Here is a 23,872-nt window from a genome sequence, read left to right as displayed (position 1 = left end):
GCAAAACTTGTTGGGCCTGACTGAAGGATTGTGTCTACAGTCATTATCAGGAAGGCCACCTCACCTTCATCTCAGAAGTAGATGACCTCAATGAAATTTATATACCAATGGCTGAGAAGTACAGTTTAGGTGCCACGGGAAAGTTAGAATGGATAGCCATCAAAAGATAACTCATCCTATTTACCCTGCACAGTCATGATTGCATATTTCCAGGCCAAAAGCTCAACTGTACTATTGAATGGTGAAAACTAATTGGTGTGAACTGACAAATAGGAAACTGTATATATTTTTACATTAATGTTAAGTTACTTTTATTGTGGATTAGATTACTTCCAGTTTCACAAATGATGTAATTACAATTCCTTATCTAGATGCCAGAACAGTTCATGTAACAATGTGCTTCAGCGCTGCTTGCATTGACTTCTTCAGAAATGTCTTGTGTAAATCTAGGGCGCAGTACAGCATGTTCTTGTGTACAGATGTTACCTACAAAAAAAAATCCAAGTTTTATCATACCCCAGTTTGTAAGTATGTTCTCCAATTGGAGTCACTGAATAACAAGTGAGAATGACATATATAAAGTCCCTATCAGTTCTGTGAAAAGAAATCCCAGCTATGGCAAACAATCAGTTGAAGTACAAAGAATGATTAGTTGTAAATTCTTAACATCAGTTCTGACCCCAGGAGGTGGGGTGGGGAGAAGACAGTAGGCTGAGACAGAACTCAGAGGACAAAGATATTATTGGGGTGGTTAGCACTACTACCTCACAGCACCAAGTTAGGTGAATTGCCCATAGTGTTAGGTGCATTAGTCAGAAGTGGATGTAGGGAAATGGGTCAGGGTGGGTTGCTCTTCGGCCCAACAAGTCCACACTGACCCTCGGAAGGGCCTATTTCCACACTGTAGGGAATCTAATCTAAGTCAGGGAAGTAGAAAGCCACTGCTGTTTACAGGGCCTAATTCCAGTACTTGTATCCTCATCCCTGTCCTCTCCTTTCACAACACTAATCAGGTTCCCCTGTTCCTCATCTTGCTCTCCCTCTGTCCCCACTTATTGGCCTGAGATATTTATTATCTGTTTAGGGGAAAAAAGTATTCTGAAGGATATAGTTAACTAAAATAACAGTATATGTAATAAGCCAAGAAGCAGAATCGTTGTGCTTGGGTTGTTCAGATGGTAGCATTTCCTCATGACTGCAATAATGTTGGAGTTTTGGTTAATTTGATCACTTGTCCTGCGTTGTAATGCCACAAACAACAAAATGGGTCAGATAATGCAAATTACCACTTGCATAATATTCTAATCTATACATTTCTAGGTGGATAGACATAGTGCTGCTGCTACCCCATCTCCTCTATTTCAGTTCCTGACAGGAGGGCAAAGTGGTTTGAGCAAGCCTATTGTCTATGATTGGATTCCTGTTCCTGCAACTCTCCTGAAAAGAGGCCAGCTTGAGTTTTTTTTAAAAGAAGCTCAGGTGTAATACTCACAGAGCTCTGGTACTTTGTAAGTGCAGCCAGCATCACTTTGGCATATTTCATTGATTTGCTGAAACTTCCTGCATTTTGGCTTAGCTTCTGAACAAATTGCTCAAATTGTTCAGGTGTTACTTCAACCTTTTTAAGAAAAACAGAATGAGAATGGTTCAAGTCGCAAATTAGTACCTGGATAATATCCTCTCGGCCAATATTGTGAAAACAAATGATCTAGTCACGAGAGATATTGCAGTTGCTGGTTTGCTGCATTTGACTAGAAAATAATAATCTACTAAGTAACTTAGATGTCAATGAGAAAATTATGATGTTTCAAACTTTAGATGATCAGCCATTTAACAAGGGCAAACATTAGATTTTAAATCTGCACAGTAAGTAGTGCACAAATTCCTGTTGATATTACTTTTTCTCTGGAAATACTACTTCAACTATTTTCCATAGTCCAGCAGTAAAAAGGCAGTCTGTAGGTTGAAGTTCTTAATTCTTATCAAAAAAGAGGTGAACAAAGCATGGAATCAGGTTATATGCAGGACTTGGGAGGTAAGCTTGTAATAGCTGCCTCGGATGAGAAGATTGCGTACATGTTACACAAATAGGAATACCTGCATAACAGTAATTCTAAATAATAAAATATCTTAGGGAAACAGTTGCTCCATTAGCTAAGATGGTATACACACTGGATCATTTCTAAGTCGATTCTGTCAATCAAAATTAACAATTTCTATGTACTCAGTACTGAAATGAATGGGAAGTAGTCTTATACTTGGCAGTGATTGTTCTCAACCTGCTGTTGCTGGTTCAACTGTGGTAGCTGATATGCTACCCAAGAACGATACAGAGATAGTTATGAACTTGATATTCTATTTAGATAACCAGACACAATATTTGTCCCCTTTTTTAATGTATACAGTTGGTCTGCTATAACACAGCAGTTGTGCTCTCTTACAACCCCATGTTATAACCAATATCCACTTTAGGAAGTGTCCCACATTTGTCAAGTGTGTGATAGCAAATTTGCATTAAAGAAATGTGTGTTATAGCAGAATGATCTGTAACTTATTTTTCTAATTAACCAGGTGATAGATGTTATTAACACACCTCTGGAGCACGTGGGACTTGAACCTGGGTGTCTTGGTTCAGGGGTAGCGATGCTACCACTGCATGCAAAGGGCCTTAAGTTGGCCCCAGAAGTGCAAATGAATTCCACGTGAACATCATTTAAACAATCTCTTCATGTACAAGATTTACATCCGATAAAATACCAGATTAGTCTGATTTGTATCATTTTTAATTAACATGTTAAGAGACACCTATGCAGATGGGACTTGAGCCAAGATATCTTGGTTCAGAGTGTGACATTACTCCTGAACAACATGTTGGCAGATACTAACTAGCATCGTGGTAATCACTAGCTTACTCACCTTTCTCTCAAACAGTGTATGTACCACAGAAAGTAACTCTTCACTCCATGTAATGGACAAGATGTGCCTGTGAACATATAACGTTAATTAGTAATACATTAAAAGAAAATCTTACTAGATTATGCTCTTTCATTGTTACAGTTCAATATTTTCAGTTCTCCAAATTTTTCTCATTTAAAATTTTGTTTGGTCTGCATTCTTGTACCTGTATCAACACTTATGTGATTTCTTCAACTTTCGTAGTAGGGATGTGAATTTGTTCTAAGATACCATCTACCACTATGGAAACCAATATACATTTGAGTTGTCTGCCAGTTTTAGTTGGGGTTTATTCTCTATAAGTTCAACACCACCAGGGCCAGACTTTGGCTAAAATATTAAATAAAATTTAATTTGCCTTGTTGGGGGAAAAAAAGTCAATCTTTTACATAAGTCCAAAGTCCTGACCTAACACTCTTGCTCTGTCCAAAAACAGATTAACTGTTCATTTATCTCAATTATGCTGGAGGAGTTTTGCTTTCAAAAAAGGGACTACACTTTGTTACAGTATGCTTACTTAACCAATTTCATTCTTAACCATAACTAACTAGAAATCAGTGAAAGCTTCAGAGTTCTGACTCAAACACCCACTTCCCTGCATTTGCCCTAACATTTTTGTAAGCATAATGAAGCAGTGCTGAATGTTGAGATTTTCCAAATAGCGTAATAGTCCCAAGTCTACAACCCAGCAGTGCAAAGTAGTCATTCTTAAATTTTGCTTCTAACAATTTGTACAAAAGTTTTTAATCCTCTCAAAATTGACTGCAGATTTAAAAAAAATCTTTTGCTGAAAATACTCTCCTTGTTTCATGGAGGCTTGCGTTTTAAATTTATTTTAAAGCAACAATTTTGTCATTATCTTAAAGACATTGGAAAAACTTTTGTACAAATTGTTTAAAAACAATTAAGAATTGACTACTTTGTGTTGTTTGAGAGGAATTTACAAATTATACAAGCAATAAACATTAATTAACGATAGAATAACTACCCAAATATCACTGTTAGATGCTCTGGTTCGAGGCAGTCTTCTGCAAGTCTGCAAATCAATTTTACTTGAATACTTCCTGCAAATAATTAAGAAAAATGAAAGTGCAGGCAAAACAGTTTTGTATAGTTTGGAAAAATTAATGTACAGACCAAAATATTCTAGTTATTGCTATAATGGACAATGTGAAAAGACAATAGTACAAGCTTACGACTGGACTCTGAAACTGACTATTGTTGCTTCAGATAGAGATAAAGGAAGTTTCGACATTGGATTAAGAAGCATTGTGGTCATTCACTGAAACGACATTGTGAATACTCTTCGGATGGAATTTAGCCTTGATACAACAATCTGGAGTAGACTTCATATTTGTAATTATATAACTTGGAGAATGCAACTTCAAACTAAATCAAATTAGATTTCTTTCGAAAGATAATACTTTGGGATGCAGTGTTTAACATTATTTCATTTTATTTTTTTTTTAAAAGAGGCCTGTGTTTGCTTCAATTGTCATCAGTTGGAGTTTAACATCATCCCACATTCCTGCTGTCTGGAGTTGATTCTCTCTGGCATTATTTTTTTCTGCCCTTGCCCCAGCTCTGCCTCAGTTTGCTGTATTCCCTCAGCCCCTGGGCCTGGCCTTGTCTCCCTCTGTACTTATTTTCGGCTAGCCCCTTCACCCACTGAAACCGGTTCCTTCTCATACCAAGAAAATTTATCTTGCTGGTCAGTGGATGATCTCTGCAGCTTCCTGCATCAAGTAACATTAGCCACTAGATGGAGCCAGATGAATCTAAAATTCTGAGTTGTATAGAATCTGTATTATGTTTCTTTCAATATTTGTGCAAAAGAACCTTGATTATCTGAATATCCTACAAGATCCTGATGCTTGGCTAAACTATGTTAACCGGCATGTGATTATGCGAAATTCGATTAACCGAATGAAATACTCCCCACCTGTCTCCTTCGGATAATCGAGGTTCCTCCATTTTATTTTGTGAACCCATCAACTAGGCATGGATAGTTTTATAAATGTATGCAATATTATTTCAACTTGTAGAAGGTTTTTTTTTCCATGTAAAATAATGCCCAAAGGACATTAATTGACTTCAATATTGATTTGTATTGGAACCTATGACTTACTTTAGTCAATTTTTAGGAATACAAATACAACTTTGAGTACTCAAAGTTATTCATATACATAAGAATACATAAAGACATAGAATACATGCTGAACTTCTACACTATGTAAAAAGTGAGGTCTGCAGATGCTGGAGATCAGAGCTGAAAATGTGTTGCTGGTTAAAGCACAGCAGGTTAGGCAGCATCCAAGGAACAGGAAATTTGACATTTCGGGCCAGAGCCCTTCATCAGGATTCTGTTCCTTGGATGCTGCCTAACCTGCTGTGCTTTAACCAGCAACACATTTTCAGCATGCATTCTATAACAGGATCAAGTAGGTTTAGACCCATGGTCCCTAAACCTTTGCACAAGTATGGGTTTACGTCACCTTGTGTGTTGTGGACTAAGAGATTTACAACTACAATTTGTCAGTTGGAATTGTTCTAGCAATGTGGCTGCCAGGATTGCAAAAGATGAAATAGTCACCTCAAACATTCTTCATCTAACAGTTCTTTGGTTTCCATGTTCTATTTCAGTACCTTGTTCCATAAAGTGAAAAAGCACCGGTTCATACACATAATATTGCAAACAGCAAGATCATCGCATCAATACTGAAATCACTGAAACTCTTTTTTTTCCTAATGGGAAAATTTGCAGGTGAATATTGGCTTGATATTCAATTTAAAAAAAAGGAAAAAGAGCAAAATGATTTAGTCATTTTGGACAGTGATAGCAGTTACCATCAATGCAAGTCTCACAGTTGTTCAAATCGTCTTACTGTACCTATGTCTGGAGTCTGAAGGAGTGGCCCAATCAGAGCAGTGCAGGATGGACGTACATATTTCTTGCAAAATGAAGTGATGGCAGCCATTAGAAAGCGTGAGGCAGGCTCTGTCAGTGAAAGTATCTGTAAATACACACAATCCACTTATTTATCACTTGCCTTTCCCCTATGGAAAGCCATTCGTTTTGGGGACACGATTATACAACTGCTTTCACTACTTCATTCCTTTCTCAACATGTCTGAAGGGGGTTTAAGAGTTAAAAGCTTCAGTTACTTAAGGGTTAAATAGGGATAAAAGTTTAGATCATAAGAGTTGTTGAAAAGCGAACAAAGATCACAGATGCATAGAGACAGAATGGGGAGTTGGAGACAGTTACACGACACAATCAGTAAAGATAAGGCCTTTGTATTTAACCGTACCTACAGTATCACTGAGGCTATAAGGCTGACTCTTATTCAATCAACTGCACAATTATACCAGTACCTGAACCTCCTGGTGATTTGTCAAGTTGAACCCAAATTGTGCTTTACACAAAACACATGTTAACATCATATTTGACTATGGGAGGCATCGCAGGAAGCTTTAACCTGGTTTTCTTGCACAGTCAGCAAGTGTCACTAGATAGCAATGAACATTTCTAACGTTAAATCGATTACAATTAATTAATGGTGAAGTGATAGCAACTTAAAACTCACTTCTGACTGGGGCCAGCGCGACATTGCACGATTTCAAAAGGAAATTGGATGGGCACTTGAGCTTATAGAGGTTCTGAGGATACAGCTGGAAAATGAGATAATCTCTGCTTTCTCTAGAGAGCCAATTTAGATTGTGTAGGCCAAATGGCCTCCTGAACCATGATGAGACGAGTTTAAATCAATCTAAAGAAGCTAACAAACTTCACGGTTCAATTAAACACTGCTTTTGGTATGTAGGCCAACAGAAGAGCTTTATATCATTTATAGTCACATGCATGTATATAAGTATCAATCTTCACTTCCTCTGTACAAACTACCTTATAAAGTTATTAAACCCAGGGGCCACACAACACTCAATTCTCCGAATCTTGCCATAAAGCATCATTAACTAATATATATATTGTAGTTATACAGATAGGACAAATCAAATATTTGTAGTAGAAATACTACCAACATGACCTCACCTCTCATCAGTGTGTGTGAAAATAATTTTTCTGCTCAAAACCCTCTAGCTCTGATATATCCAGAGTAGACGTGGTGAAAACATCTTCAGAAACTACTACTGTCCATGCTCCTCACTCATTCTCTCCAATTCAGGATTTCTTACTAGGAATAACATAGGACCAGCAATACATCTTTCCATACGTGGGTGAGCATGGTCCAATGCTAGACAAATGATAATAACAAATTATAACATTTGCAGTTACTTGTGGCTTAGCAATATTGGGTATCAAGTGTTGCTTATGATGAGAGAGGAGCCCATTCAAATTTCAAAGGCTGAAAAGTCTATGCAGTTAAGGTAAAAAAGCTGGGAGGGGAAGAAAATTGGAAATTTCAGTTCCAAATTACAGCACACAGAATGATCATACCCTCATCAGGAAGAGGTTCCGAGCAAGCACAGCCGCATTACTGTAACTGAGGTCAGATGACAAGGAGATCAGTTTGATGCAGGTCAGGGGCAGGAGGTGCTCTGGGAGTTCAGACAGCCGCAATAATGAACAGAGTTTCTCCAGCTACAAAAAATGTAATGTGCAACTCAATTTTAAAAGCCTTATGAACAACATATACAATTTATAAGATCAATGCAGGATGGATATGCAACTATAATACTTTGTTGTGGTTCTGTTCGCCGAGCTGGGAATTTGTGTTGCAGACATTTTGTCCCCTGTTTAGGTGACATTCTCAGTGCTTGGGAGCCTCCTGTGAAGCGCTTCTGTGATGTTTCCTCCGGCATTTATAGTGATTTGTATCTGCCACTTCCGGTTGTCAGTTCCAGCTGTCCGCTGCAGTGGTCGGTATATTGGGTCCAGGTCGATGTGCTTATTGATTGAATCTGTGGATAAGTGCCATGCCTCTAGGAATTCCCTGGCTGTTCTCTGTTTGGCTTGTCCTATAATAGTAGTGTTGTCCCAGTCAAACTCATGTTGGTTGTAGTGGACAGCTTAAACTGACAACCAGAAGCGGCAGGTACAAATCACTATAAATGCCGGAGGAAACATCACAGAAGCGCTTCACAGGAGGCTCCCAAACACTGAGGATGTCACCTAGACAGGGGACGAAACGTCTGCAACACAAATTCCCAGCTCAGCGAACAGAACCACAACAATGAGCACCCGAGCTACAAATCTTCTCACAAACTTTGAACTATAATATTTTGCCAAATAGATGCTGTAATCTGGAAATTTTGCCCTCTAGACTGTCCAACCAAGGCGTGCATTATCACAATTCTGTGATGTAATGAATCTTTTTAATTTCTTACTTGGAGCTATTAAAAGATAATGTCATACAGTAGTGTTTGGGCCCCATCTCTTGATAACTCTGAAGTGAGTCCAAGGTTGAATGCTATTGCAACAGACTATCTCCAAGAACTTTATATTGAGTGCGTTTATGTAAGATGATTAATTACCACAATACATTACTAGATGGATAACTAAATGTTGATTATTTTCCCCCACTTTAAAAAAAACTTTGACATTTTTCTGAGAAGCCACAGGTGGTCGTAACCTCAGGCTGCTAATTGTGAATCCGGAATGGACGAACTGGGGACAAGCTCAGCTTCCAACTTCTTTTTTCAAGGGTGATCTTGGGACAACACCACATGTATGCACCAGCCCTGATTAAATACAAGAAGGGCTTTCACTCAGTTCCAGCCTCCGGCATTTTCAAATGAGCAAAGGAGTGCAATGGAAGGGGAAGACACAAGTGTTTTGTAGGTTAAGGAAGCAGCACAAAATGATGCTATTTGCTTTATAAAGCTCACCACTGATCTGCTTTCTAACCTCCTGATGGTTGCCAATACAAATTCCCAGCCAAAATTTACCATAGCTGATAGTTTATTTAATATTTCAAGACTGTGAGCGTTGCTGGCAGGGTTAGCACTTGCTGCTAACCCTAATTGCCTGCGATGTGGCGGTTAGCTACCTTCCCACTTTGCTGTTTTCTTGGTGGGAGTGGGAGGGGGAAGAAGAGTTCCAAGACTTATGCCGAATGACAGTGAAGGAACATTGGTATTGTTCCAAGTTAGGGGATCGTCTGTCAATACAAATTAGCAGGGATAGTGTTCAACTTTAGACTCACTTCAGAATTATCAAGAAATGGGGCTAATACACTGTATGATATGACATTACCTTTTAACAGCTCCATGTAAGAAATTAAAAAGCATCATTATATCCCAGAATTGTGATAATGCACCCAATCCTGAGGAGAAATTAGCAGTTGATGGCCTTCCCATCTATGTGCTGCCCTTGTCCTTTTTTGTTCAAAAGGTAATGGGTTGGGAAGCTGCTTTTGAAGGTTGCTTGATAAGTTGCTGCAGTAAATGTTAAATGGTACACACTACTTGCAATATGCTTTCACAGCAGATGGGAAATTTTGTCCTTCATGGCGTTGAGCTTCTGGTGTGTGTGGTTGGAGCTCTGCTAATCCATTCCTGAAGAAGGGTTCATGCCCGAAACGTTGATTCTCCTGCTCTTTGGATGCTGCCTGACCTGCTGCGCTTTTCCAGCAACATATTTTCAGCTCTCATCCAGGCAGGTGGAAAGTATTCCATTACACTACTGAGGTGTGCGTTGTAGATGGTGGACATGCTTTGAGGAATCACAAGGTGGATTATATTCACCAGACAACTCCGGCCTCTGACCAATTCTTGTAGCCACAATTTTTGTATGGCTAGTCCAATAATAACCTCCATGAAACAAAAGATTGGGGATTCAGCAATGGCAATGTTGTTGAACATCAAGGGGAAATGGTAAGATTCTCAATTTTTGAAGGGGACCATTGCTTGGCATAGGTGTGACATAAAATAATACTTGCAATTTAACAGCCCAAGCCTGGATATTATCTAGTCTGCTTCAGTTTCTGAGGAGACATGAATAAGCAATGTGAAACCACTGGGTTCTCCTCTTGGTAGTTTCCAACTATCATCATTTCTGATCTTATGATGAGAATGAACTTTATTTATGAAGTTGGTAAAGATGGTTGGAAACTACCCTGAGGAACTCCTGCAGAGTGTCTTGGAGTTGGCCTCCAGCAACCTTTTTGCTTGGTAGAGCCCTATTCACTGAAGAGTTTTCCTAGATTCCTACTGACTTCTATTTAAAGGTTTCCTTGATGCAATATTTGATAAAGTGCTGCCTTGATATCAAGGACATTCTGTGGTCACAACCCTTGGAACCTCCCCCAAGGGCATTGTGGATTTATCTATCTATAGGACATGAACTGCCATGGTTCAAGAAGACTGCTCACCATCACCTTCTCAAGGGCAACTAGGGATGGGCAATGAATGCTGGCCAGCCAAAAAACAAAATTAACTTATATCTCTGGAATATAGCCCCTTGCTCATGATTGGAGCAAGGGTATAATGTGGTTTGGAGCCTTGGTAGAACTCAAACTGAACAAAGATAAGATGCCTACTGCTGAGTAGTTGCTCTTGACAATACTGTGTTGTTAATTATAGTGGGAGCCGAAAATATAACCAGTATCAGGGAAGCATAACACGAGTAGGTAGAAGACCTATGAAGGTGCTTCAAAGAGAAGGTCCAGGCCAGGGAGATTTGGCAGAATGTGTCACCACCTTAACAAAGATCATGTGAAGTTCAGTTAACTGCAAACAGGCTCTTACTTTTAAGAGGGGAAAAAAAAACTCTGGTCCTACCTGGCTTGGATCACATTCATTAAAGATATTTAGTTCTTCAGATGTTTCCAACTTCTGTAAAGAGAAGAATAAGATAATAGATTTGATTTCAGAAATAAAACTGCAGCTGGGCTGTAATTAAGATGATCCCAGAATTCAGTGTTCAGGATCAATCACAACAGAACCTTGCCAGATAAAGAAAGCAAATGACAGCAGGGAAGGACAAGGCCCTATCTAGTTCTGAACCTGACTAACAATCTGTTGTAATCTTCAACACTTACCTGTCCACAAACACAACACTTCATGTGATTACAGTCCCTAAATCACATCATCGATGTCATTGACATTATTATGTTTCTCATGGGCCTGATGAGGGAGGTGATGGCCTCGTGATATTATCGCTTGACTATTAATCCCGTGATAATGTTCTGGAGTCTGGGTTCAAATCCCACCACAGCAGTTGGTAGAATTTGAATTCAATATTAAAAATCTGGAATTAAAAGTCTAATGATGACCATGAATTGATAATCAGAAAAATCCATTGGTTCATTAATGTCCTTGACAGAAGGAAACTGCCAACTTTGCTTGGTGTGGCCAATATATAATATATGTAGTTAACTCTGAACTACCCTCTGGGCAATTAGGGATGGGTAATAAATGCTGCCTAGCCAGCGACGTCCTCATACATAAATGAAAAGACGATAGTGGTTTTCTCTCTGTTATTAAACGGAGAGAGAATTTGTAGCTATTTTGCCATAATTTGCCTTAAATATTCTTCTCAATTATTTTGGTCCCTGGCATAAACAGTAGCATTCTCAGCTCACTAATTTGATGTGATTACATCATTCACTGCTGTTGTTGGATGGCAACAGTTAGGAATAAATTTTGTCCGAATATAAATTATACAAATAATTAAATTAGTAAGGGTTATCTTCCATCAAGTAATAATTTGATATAGTCATAGATTCATAGAAATAGACCCTTCGGTCCAACCCGTCCATGCCAACCAGATATCCCTAACCAATCTATTCCCACCTGCCAGCACCTGGCCCATATCCCTCCAAACCCTTCCTATTCATATACCCATCCAAATACCTCAAATGTTGCAACTATACCAGCCTCCACCACTTCCTCTGGCAGCTCATTCCATACACGTACCACCCTCTGCGTGAAAATGTTGCCCCGCAGGTCTCTTTTATATCTTTCCCCTCTAACCGTAAACCTATGCCCTCTAGTTGGGGACTCCCTCATCCCAGGGAAAATACTTTGTCTATTTATCCTATCCATTCCCCTCATAACTTTGTAAACCTCTATAAGGTCACCTCTCAGCCTCCGACACTCCAGGGAAAACAGCTCCAGCCTGTTCAACCTTTCCCAGTAGCTCAAATCCTCCAACCCTGGCAACATCCTTGTAAATCTTTTCTGAACCATTTCAAGTTTCACATCTTTCCGATAGGACGGAGATCAGAATTGTACGCCATACTCCAACAGTGGCCTGTATAGCCGCAACATGACCTCCCAACTCCTGTACTCAGCCTTCTTCACTATCCTATCACCCTGCGACCCCACTTTCAAGGAACTATGAACCTGCACTCCAAGGTATCTTTGTTCAGCAACACTCCCTAGGACCTTACCATTAAGTGTATAAGCCCTGCTAAGATTTGCTTTCCCAAAATGCAGCACCTCGCATTTATCTGAATTAAACTCCATCTGCCACTTCTCAGACCATTAAGTAAAAGCACTGCTGCAAATTTCCAATAAATCAGAAGACTATTGAAAATTTATTTCTACATTTTGAGTATAAACCTAGAGGAGATATTGTTTTAAGTAGACATAAAAAATTTAAAAAACACTTACATCTGATTCAGCCCCAAACAGATCCCTCAGGCTGGGTATACAAGCCTTAAAGAAAAACAGTTTGTATATGAATGACAGGTTTAGAAACTTAAACATGTAATCAAATGGCTTGTTCCAATAAATATTCATCTAACAACCGCCCATGGCTTTAAATGGGCTTTATTTGATTTTACTGTTTCCCAGTCTCTTTTCCCTCAATATTACTACTCACTTTTTTACATATGATTATGTATCTTACATTTACATAATGGTTTAATGTTTTCAGTTTATGATTACGAGTTAATCTCCTTTGAGTGCAGTTAATAAATACATTATTTAGCAATGTTAGTTGCTTCTGGAGGAAAAACGATAGCAGAACATTATCGAATAAATTCAATGCAATAAGGCATCACAGTGTTATTAATTTAAGAAGGGTGAAGTATCAATACGGTTATAACTTGTTTACATGGAAGAATCAAAGTTTAATTGTTATTGCAACAATCCAAATCTTTCTCGCCACTTAAAACTATCCTTCTGATCACCGATTGTGAAGGTCAATGCTAATTATTTTACTTAGGGCCAGGTTGGGGAAGGTTTATGTTTAATATCAGTGATTGCTTTATATGCTTTATCACTCTGAAAAGACAAAAGGTAAACCTGGGACAAGGTTTATTGCTCTTTGCGAATTGAGACTCCTGCAAACCTGTCAAGGAATTCTGCAAAGAATGCCGACTCCAGTACTCAATACTCTGACCAATAAGGGAAAGCATACCAAACGCCTTCTTCACTATCCTATCAGCCTGCGACTCCACTTTCAAGGAACTATGAACCTGCACTTACAGGCTCTGTGGAGAGAAAACAGAGTTTACATTTGAATCTAACGACTTTTCGGAACTGCAGTTTCCTGTTCACAGATGTTGCCAGACCTACTGAGTTTTTCCAATGCTTTCTGCTTCTATTTCACATTTCCAGCATCTACAGTATTCTACTTCTACCGGAGTTTCCTACTTTTACTAATTCTGTGACATTTCCACAGGTTACGGTTTTTGACTGTTGAGTTTCAACAGAATAGTTTTTGAGCGAATAACGTGGAGGGTTACTGAGCAGAAGCATCAAGAGAAGTGAGAGGTGACAATGTATGAGGCAAAGGAGCTGAACATGTGGCTTTGACAACAAAGAGCACCACAAATTGATTATCATTACTTCTAATGCTGTATGTCGAGATTACAGAGAGGTTGACTGGAGACCATTAATAGCAGCGAGTGGATTGCAGCCTGGGGTTGAATGGGGTAGGTACAAATAAGCAGCTAGTATGAAATTTGTTTGGGATCAGGCAACTTCAGAGGTGTCAATATATTTATAAACACAAACTGTTGTTAAGTAGCAACGCATATTCCGCTTGTAGACAATCTGTAGATAAAGGACCAGTGAACATGTCATCAGTGTCACTACTTCATAACTGTGAATGTAAACTTTTTAATATAGAACAAACTTATATATTTATCATGCCTTTTAAAATATGCTAAGTAGTTCAGAGCTTATTAAATACTGAAATCAATAAATTAAAAAATCTGTATTTATAAATCATTCTTCACGTTCTTAGAAATTCTCAATGCATATAAAAGACAATGACAGGAAGAGTCTGAGCTTGTTCTTGATTCTTAAATTACAATGGAAACAGATGAAGATTAGACTGCAAATGGAGAGCAGTTTTAGAAGATGTTTTAATGGGCAGTTAAATGCCACTTGTAAATGAGTGGAAATGGCTATCCCATTGGGTTTGGAAGCTAAGAATATTGAAATTGAAGGCAAAACTTAGTGGGAGACAATGATGGGCCATAAATAAATTTTGTCAGGGCTACCCACATCTGTTTTAGAGAAAGATGAGGGATTGACTTTTCCAGATTGAGAAAGAGGGAGTTATTTGGAACAGACCCCAGAAACAGTTATTAGCATGAATGGTCAGCATATGTCTATAAGTTTCTGTTAACCGTTTGATCTGGTTTCTGTTGCAGTGCCCCACTAGGGGTGGTCTAATCTGTTAAAATTTGTTATTTTACAATTAGAAACTACGAGAAGGAATAGGCCCTTCCAAACTGCTCCCAAATTTGGTGCAATCATGGCTAATTCTCTACATCAACATCATATTCTCACTTTCTCCCTATACTCCTTGATGCCTTCAACATCTAAAATTTTATCTAGCTTTCTTTCATCAATGTGGCTTGGCCTCCACAGCCTTCTGTGACAGATAATTCCACAGGTTCATTACCCTTTGAGTGAAGAGTTTTCCTTATCTCAGTCCTAAATGGCTCACCCCATATCCTAAGACTGTTTTCTGGAATGCAGTCTGTTCACTCGTTAGAATGTTTTACATTTCAACTAGATTCTCCCTCTCGTGAATACAGGCCTAATTGAACAAATATTTCCTCATAGGACAGTTGTGCATCCCTGGGACATGAGACAGCTCTGGCAGATAAGGTTAAGAATAATCCAAAGAAATTCTACAAGTATACAGAACAATCTCGGTTATCTGAATTTCAGATTATCCGAACAAGATCTCAAGATCCCAAAGTTTGAGATTGGAAACCAGACTCTGTCACTACTTACAGAAACTCCAACTTCTCTCCTGCTCTGCCTCTGCCATTTATTTTCTTACTTTCCTTTCTACCATTCTTTCCTCACTGCCCTTCTGTCTCATTCTCTCTCTCTCACACACACATTGCCTCCTTCTTTCTGTCTTATTCTCTCCCTGTCATACAAAGCAGAAAGTTTCAGGAAGTACATTTACAGACTTACATGCAGCTTTTACTTCCCCTGTACTTTAACTACAGTCCGAGGTTTGGGTTTGATTATTTTGGACAATCAGTCTAGACCTGAGTACCTCACCCAATGACCCGAATGAAACAGCGCAGCTCTAAGCAGAAACACTGACAGAAACCCAGGCACACATTTGAGAACCCACATAAAACTACAGAAAAGACAACCCCACTTCGTCCCAGAGTGTCTTTCGATTTGATCAAGTTGACTGTTGTAACACGTGTCAGCGCTGCTGGCTGAGGGTGTGTGTCATGGGATTCCTTTACACTTCCATTGTTTATGATCAGATCAGTTATCCAAACAATCAGTAATCCGAACAAAATGACTCTCCCACCCATCTCGTTTGGATAATTGAGGTCGTTCTGTATTAAGGACAAAAGAGTAACTAGCAGGAGAATACGGCCCTTAAAAAACAAGGCCATCTATGTGGAACCACATGAGCCGGATGAAATCCTAAAAGAATATTTTCTGTCAGTATTTACTGCGGAAAAACACATGAAAGCTGGAAACTTAGGGGAAATGAATAGCAATGTCTTGAAAAGAGTCCACATTTCAGTAGAGGAAGTGTTGGAAGTCTTAAAACACTAAAGGTAGATACATCCCTGGGACCTGGTCAAGTGTATCCCAGGACATTGTGGAAAGCTAGGGAAGAATTTGCAATACCCCTAAGCAACTATATTTGTATCATCAACACCACAGTGAGGTGTTAGAAGGCTTGTGACAAGCATTGTGCTGCAAGGATTGGTGCTGGGTCCACTGTTGTTTGTCATTTATATGAACAATTTGGAGGAGAATATAGCAGGCATGGTTAGTAAGTTTGCAGATGACACTAAAATTGGTGGTACAGTGGACAGTGAAGAAGCTTACAATGGGATCTTGATCAACTGGGACAGTTGGCCAAGGAATGGCAGATCGAGTTTAATTTAGATTAATGAGAGGTGTTGTGTGTTGTGAAGATAAACCAAGGCAGAACTTACACAGTTAATGCTGGGCCCTGTTCTCAAACAAGGATGCAGGTACACAGTTACTTGAAAGTGGCGCCACAGGAAGGCAGGGTGGGGAAGGCGGCATTTGGCACCCTTGCCTTAATCGGTCAGAGCACTGAATACAGGATTTGGGATGTCATTTTACGTCGAAAGAAGACATTGGTAAGACCACATTTGGAGTACTGTGTACAATTCTGGTTATGAGACAGTAAGAAGAATGTTATTAAAATGCAATAGGTGCAAAAAAGATTTACAAAGATATTAACAAGACTGGGGGCTGGTTGAACTATAAAGAGCAGCTGGACAGGCTGAGTCTTTTCCTCTGTCACACCACCTCTTCTGTAATGTGGACTCTTCACTATTTGTGACCTTATAGAGGTTTATAGAGTCATGAGGGACATAGATTTAAAAGAGACCCGAGGGGCAGGTTTTTCATGTAGATGGTGGTGCACATCTGGAATGAGCTGCCAGAGGAAGTTGACGGTGTGGTGCTGGAAAAGCACAGCAGGTCAGGCTGCATCTGAGCAGGAGAATTGATGTTTCGGGCAAAATCCCTTCATCAGGAATGAGGCTATGAGCCGAGGGAATGGTGAGATAAATGGGAGGGGTGTAGAGTTGGGGGAAAGGATGCTGCCTGACCTGCTGTGCTTTTCCAGCACCACATTATCGACTCTAATCTCCAGCATGTGGTCGTCACTTTTGCCTGCCAGAGGAAGTGGCAGAGGCGAGTACAATTACAACATTTAAAAGACATTTGGACAGATACATTGGTAGGAAAGATAGAGGGATATGGGCCAAACACAGACAAATGGGTCTAGTTCACATTAGAAACCAAAGTCAACTTGGATGATCTGGGCTAAGGAGTCTGTTTCTGTATGACTCGATGACTAATTCTACACAGTGAAGCTTATTTTTGTTTGTTCAAAATCATGGAAACTTGTGGTTTTATACTCTCAGACAAAGTTTGAGAACCCAAAAACTTGTCAAGTTACTGGTCCCCAGACAGAATGCACTGTAACTTCTGTAATCTTGTCCAGGAGCCAAACAGTGCAAACAGGAAGGTATTTTTCAGAAGGGGAAATAACATTGTAATGCCCTGCAAGAAGCCTGAAGATTGCTGGGATGGGAGCTGGAGCTGGACCAGGAATCCAGAAGGTACAGGAAAAGTACTGTGAAGGGCAGAAAATGTTGCTGGAGTGAGTGACAGGCTAAACACTGAAACAGTAGGCAGCCTGAGTAAACATTCAGACTTAACCAACAATTTGCCTCAACAAAACAAGAGCCAAGTAAAAGTAAGCTTTAGGCCTGTTCAGGAGAGTGAATATTTTGGGACAAGTCAGAAAAGTAGTTGAGCATCTTACGAAAGGCAAATCAGGGCAAGACTCACACACTTAATGGTAAGGTCCTGGGGAGTTTTGCTGAACAAAGAGACCTTGGAGTGCAGGTTCATAGTTCCTTGAAAGTGGAATTGCAGATGGACAGGATAGTGAAGGTGCTGTTTGGTATGCTTTCCTTTATTGGTCAGAGTATTGAGTACAGGAGTTGGAGGATATGGTGCAGCTGTACAGGACATTGGTCAGGTCACTTTTGGAATACTGCATTCAGTTCTGGTCTCCCTATCACAGAAAGGATGTTGTGTAACTTGAAAGAGTTCAGAAAAGATTACAAAGATGTTGCTATGGTTGGAGGGTTTGAGCTATAGGGAGAGGCTGAATAGGCTGGGGCTGATTTCCCCAAGGGCATCAGAGGCTGAGGGGTGATCTTCTGAAAGTTCATAAAATCATGAGGGGCATAGATAGGATGAATAGTCAAGGTGTTTGCCCAGGGTATGGGAGTCCAAAACGAGACAGCATAGGTTTAATGTGAAAGGGGAAAGATTTAAAAGGGACCTAACAGGCAGCCTTTTTTGCATGGAGGGTGGTGTGTGGATGGAATGGATTTCCTGATAAAGGGCTTTTGCCCAAAATTTCGATTTTCCTGCTCCTTGGATGCTGCCTGAGCTGCTGTGCTTTTCCAGCACCACTCTAATCTTGACTCTGATCTGCAGCACCAACTTTCGCCTTGCCATATGGAATGAGCTGCCAGAGGAAGTGGTGGAGGCTGGTACAATCACAACATTTAAAAGGCATCTGGATGGGTATATGAATAGGAAAGGTTTAGAGGAATAGGGGCCAAATGATGGCAAATGGGACTAGGATTTAGGATACCTGGTCGGCATGGACGAGTTGGAGCAAAGGGTTTGTTTCCATGTTGTGCATCCCCTGAATTTATGATTGGAGGAAAACCTCATTCATCAGAACACTAAGTATATCAGGGACTGAAGGCAGAACAAAAATTAGAAGAGCGTCATGCTGGCTCAGTGGTTAGCATTGCTGCCTCACTGTGCCAGGGACCTGGGCTCGACTCCAGCCTCAGCGAGTTTGGATGTGCTCCCCATGTTTGCATAGGTTTCCTCCCACAATCCAAAGATTGCAGCTTAGGTGAACTGGCCATGCTAAATTGCCCATACTGTTCAGGGATGTGTAGGTTATGTGATTTGTCAGGGGAAATATAGGGTAGAGGAATAGGTCTGGGTTGGTTACTCTTCAGAGGTTTGGTGTGGACATGTTGGGCTGAAGGGTCTGTTTCCATGCTGATTCTAAGAAATGGATTTGGAACCGGTCTCTTGTCTTACCCATGGTGGTAACATGGCGCTGTCAGTTAGATACAGGACTGAAGAAACTATGAGGAGATTGGGTCTTAGTTAACCATCTCACTCAAAAGACACCTCTGATACTGCAGTATTCCCTCAGTACTGCTGTGAATTTCAGCCTAAATGTCCTCAACTGCTGCTTGGATGTAAAATATTCTGGTTCAGTTGAGAGTTTTGTCATTATATCAGCTGATAGCACAAAGCTCAGGAAGTGGATGTATAGGATGGAGCTTTGGGATTACTCCTCCATCCTCTTGATCTCCCTCCCGTCTTGCTCACCTGGCCTTCCTTTCTATTATGTACATCAAAGTGATAACACGGGTTCGTCCACACATTACAAACCATTTCCAAGCCTATGCAGATATGCCTTAAAAAAAGACTTTTCAAAATGCAAATAATCTGAGTTAATTAAAGAAACCAATCTTAAAAGGCATTGGAAGATAACAAGCATAACAAAAGATGATCAAACTCTGTGAAAAACCCATATTGAACATGCTCTGTCAAACATAGATTTGAATGAAGCTGATCTGTACCTTAACATGTTCTGGCAAATTAAGACTCGTGTGTGTGCTTGGAGGTGAGTTCTGTTCCACCTCACTGATATCCAACCGGCTTTGTGCCTGTGGACAGACAACTTGCACACTTTCCAGAGATAAGGTCCCAGGCCTTGTGGTGATATCTTGCTTCTCGGTGCCATTACAGGGCTCCAAACAGGAAATGTCCTCCGACAATTTGATTTTCTTCATTGTATTTCGCTCACCATCATCCAAGTGAAACACATCTTCCATGGAGTTTTTCCGTTTTTTAGGGTTCTGTGTTAACACCAGCTTATCTTCTGTACCTGCAGAGGATTCATTCTTCTGTTCGCTGAAGTACCACCCTAATCTTTTTTCAGAATCTGAGCGGTCTTCAGAAAATCCCACTAATTTTTGGCAGAGAGATTTTAATTGCTGCGTTTGTGAAACAGATCCCTCCAAATGTCGTATTCCACCCTCTACATCCTGCTCTAGAATATCAAGTAATTTCTGCGTCCACAGATCAGTATGTGAGTTTTGCCTCAACTGGACAATGAGATGATACAGACAATCTTTAGGTATAACAGCATTCCCCAGATGAAGAAATGATAGAAGATTTCTTCTGACCATCGCTGGCAAAAGATAAAACAAGGGTTTTCTAAAAAAGAACAAACAATAAAACAATGAGTTTGATTTATTGTTGTCACATGTACTGAGATATGTACCATACAAAAGGCATCAGGGTAATAGAACAGAGTGCAGAATACATTGTTTAGAAGACAGCTGAGAGTTACATTATTGTGACCACAAAATCCTTCAATTTGTTTCCGTGATTTATTGCCTGAGCAACACAGTTTTGCAGTTGCACTGGGCATACCAGAGGACATAAGTGGTCATGTGTATTATTACTATACATCCCAAATAATATTTAATACTCTATTTATATACGGATTATACACCAAATACAATGAGCAAAGAAGATGGGAGACTCGGCAGCTAATATCCTTCCACAGGATTGCGTTAATGTTCTCTTTCACCAGCAACGTTATCCTACCTCCTTTTCCTCTTTGTCCTTCCTAAAAACCGATTATCCCTGGATATTCATTCCCCATCCCTCATCACCCCATATGCATGGCTCCAGAGTACCAACTATATCATATCTGTCTATATTTATTTCTGCAGCTAATTCATCCACTTCATTGTGAATGGTCTACAGATGAACTCATAAGATCTTAAGGTTTGTCTTTTTAACATTCTGTTAACTGTTTGAGTCTCGCCCTTGAATTCTCTGCTTATCTTGTTTCTTATTTCCCATTCTTTCTGACGCTTGTACCCTTGTTTCCCTCTCTTCTATTTGTCTGTAGCGGTTCCAAACCCCTGCCATTTCAGTTTAAACCCTCCCCCCAATAGCTAATACTCCCTCCTAGGACATCAGTTCCATTCCAGAGATGGTGCAAACCATCCAGCTTGTCCTGGTCCCACCTTCACCAGAACTGAAACTCCTAGGAATCTGAAATCCTACCAATTATACCCTTTCTCCAGCCACAAGTTAATCTGATACCCTGCTATTTCTACTCTGAGTAGCACGTGGCAGTGATAGCAATCCTGAGATTGCTTTAAAGATTCTATGTATTAACTTGCTTCCCAACTCCATTTGTCTTCCTAATTATTTGCTGTACCTGGAGGCTAATGTTTTGCGATTAAGTACCAGAACATCCTTCCCTCTGCACATCAGAGTTCTGCAATCTTTCTCTATTTAAATAATGCGCTACTTTGCTATTCTTCCTGTGAAAAGGGACAAGCTTGCACTTTCCCACAATTTACTCCAAATCCTAAATTTCTGCCCATTTACTTACTCTATTGCAGAATTCTTAAATCCTGTTCACAAGTTAATGCAAATAGAAAATCACAAGGAATAATTTGACAGGAGGGACAGTGTTTCCAAATCAAGGAATAAGCAGGTGTCACAAGATGCATTTATTGGTTTCTTCACCGTTGGGTCAATGGGATAGAGAAAAGTACAGAAAAAGAATAAAGACAAAAATTATGACCCTCAAATCATGAAATTAGGGAATAGCTTGCACATGTGCTACTTTTCACATTGTCACAACATCTCAAAGTACTTAAGGAAAAAGCTATAGTCAAACTGTAGTCACGGGCTCAATGCAGAATTTGTGCACATCATGGCCACAAAGCAGGTGCGATAAATGTTTTTAGTGGTGCCTGGTTGAGGAATATATATAAAATATAAATATTTCAAAAGACGCTACTCTTCACTGTCACAGTCTTTCACAACCAACTGAGGGAATAGATATAGCGTTCATTCAAAGACACACTGAAAAATCTGCATATTTAACAGTAATGTTGAAAATGTTAAAAAGGCTCACATTTATAATTCCACAACTACTGGACATTACAATGCATTCCCAAAGTGCAATCACTGTTGTCGGAAACACAGCAACCTACATGTACAGTATACAGCAAATCACCGACAGCAATGTGACAACAATCACAATCTGTCTCTGGGACGTTGACTGTGGGATAAATATTGTCCAGGACACTGAAGTAAACTTGGGAGTTCTCCCCAAAGTAATACCATAGAATTTTTTTTCACACCCACTGGTGAGAGCAGACAGGACCTCAATTAAAGTCCAAAAGACAGCACTACTAACAATGTAGCATACCCTCAATACTGTACTTTCAGACCAAGTTGTGGTTCTCAAGTTCTGGAAGAGGACTTGAATCTACAACTTTCTAATGCAAAGTTGAGTGTTATCAGGTGAGCACAGCTGGCATGAGCCTAGATTACATCAATTCTGAACTTTAGTCCAGTGATCTGTATAAAGACGTCAAAGTATGGAGTAAAATGAATTTGGTGGATTTAGATTTATTACCAATTTAGAGAAAATAGCAGAATATCAGAAATGTTCACAATTAAAGGCTCTTACAGACAAAGGCTCTGCTCCTTTCCTTCCAACAATGGCTCAAGCTGGCACAATGTCTCTGTAAAAGTTTTCCAATGGAGAGGCTGCTTTGATTGGATACGCTGCAGAACATGAAAAGCATTGGTAGCTCCTGATATGCCCATGGTCAGTGTGTGAAGTAGAGTTTGGAATGGTTTCTCAAACTGTTCCAGCAGCGCTTTATAGTCCCTCATGCTCCTTGTAAGGAATAGCAATTAAAAGTTAGTGCTGGTTTAAAACGAGCTCCCACTTAAGTTCCTATCTGAAGCAGCACCAGCAATCTCCCACCTCCAGTCCAACTTTCACATTTATCTCATGCCTGTTTGGAACTTTCCTTTCTCTTTGTGCTTTAGTTGGGAATAATACTGTCCTTCCATGGTGCCACACTCTCCTTTTTGCTGTCTGTTATTGTTGCTCCAGCCTGTCTTGTTATCACAGCTCTCACTTCCTGCATGTCCCTCCTCCCCATCCAACTGTCACACTCACCTCTTCTTAAATCTCCAAACACATAGTTTACCACTGCACCCACCCCCTCCCTCACCCTCACCCTCAGGGTATCACTCGACTCCCCCCTGCCCGGGTAGAAACTTCGCTTTCTTCCCTCCCCCTCCTTTCCCCGCTGCTGATTCGAACCTTACTATCGTAATTTCCGCTGCGTTTGGCGGGTCCCTACAAAGCTTCCGGTCTGTGACAGCGCCCCTCCACGGCGAAATCGTGTCACTACAAACTGCCGACAGTGCCCTCCCGTGGTGAAACACGTAACTACAAGGTGAGCCCAGCTTCTTCCCACACCCCCCACCCACCCCGCGGCTAACCAGGTGGAGCAGGTGTGGGACTGGGCTGGACAAAGGGTGAACAGAACACCAGGTTATAATCCAACAGGTTTGATTTTTAATTAGGTCATGTGGAGACAGTACCCCTGCCCCTCCATGGTTTAACAAGGTGCCAATAGTAAACACCCTCCTCCTCTCCCCCCAATAATGTAATTATTAACCACAAGGTGAACGTGGTTTAAGAACAAAGTTTAAGATTTAGTCTGTTCTCATTTCCAGGTTGAGTTCCATTGTGTAGCAATTTTAAAACAAATGCAGTATTTTTAATAGGGAAGGGATGGGTGACAATGCTAACAAAGGTTAGTTTACTTAGGTAACTCCCAGATTGAGCAACTTCCCCGCGTAAAAATCCTTTTGCTGCAAATGATTATCAGCAATATTGAATGCAAGCCCATACAAGGCAACAATGCTTAAAGCAAAAACAAATTTTTCTCCAAATAAATTTACTCTTCAACCTCCAACTCCTGACCTATATATAAAAAGGTAGTTGTTGAAGTGTATGGTACAGCTTCAAATAGACTTTTAATGAAGTTGCGTCCTTCTTCTCAGATAGTAG

General features: G+C 40.1%; 1 protein-coding gene across 1 annotated transcript; it reads right to left on the bottom strand.

Moving 5' to 3' along the window:
• Positions 1-294: 294 nt before the first annotated feature.
• On the bottom strand, positions 295-23,128 carry fance (FA complementation group E). The gene is made up of 11 exons (XM_060845164.1): positions 23,117-23,128; positions 22,469-22,681; positions 19,539-20,178; positions 12,532-12,576; positions 10,696-10,749; positions 7,412-7,555; positions 5,846-5,969; positions 3,944-4,019; positions 2,917-2,983; positions 1,493-1,618; positions 295-486 (listed from the first exon to the last, which is right to left on the bottom strand). The coding sequence occupies exons 2-11, from the start codon at positions 22,675-22,677 to the stop codon at positions 385-387; spliced, it is 1,587 nt and encodes a 528-aa protein (XP_060701147.1). The 5' UTR covers positions 22,678-22,681; positions 23,117-23,128; the 3' UTR covers positions 295-384.
• Between the last annotated feature and the right edge of the window lie 744 nt (positions 23,129-23,872).

This window comes from Hemiscyllium ocellatum, chromosome 26, assembly GCF_020745735.1.
Source record: "Hemiscyllium ocellatum isolate sHemOce1 chromosome 26, sHemOce1.pat.X.cur, whole genome shotgun sequence".
In the NCBI taxonomy this organism is placed as follows: Eukaryota; Metazoa; Chordata; class Chondrichthyes; order Orectolobiformes; family Hemiscylliidae; genus Hemiscyllium; species Hemiscyllium ocellatum.
The sequence above is the reverse complement of the archived record's forward strand: the minus strand, read 5'-3'. Positions and strand labels throughout refer to the sequence as shown.

Excerpts from the sequence above, each read along its gene's own strand:
- fance (XM_060845164.1), bottom strand. The coding sequence starts at position 22,677 with ATGAGGGACTATAAAGCGCTGCTGGAACAGTTTGAGAAACCATTCCAA. Across the intron at positions 12,577-19,538 it reads ATTTGCCAGAACATGTTAAG|GCTTGTATACCCAGCCTGAG; the intron begins GTACAGATCAGC and ends TTTTTCTTTAAG. Across the intron at positions 10,750-12,531 it reads TGTTTGGGGCTGAATCAGAT|AAGTTGGAAACATCTGAAGA; the intron begins GTAAGTGTTTTT and ends TTCTCTTTACAG.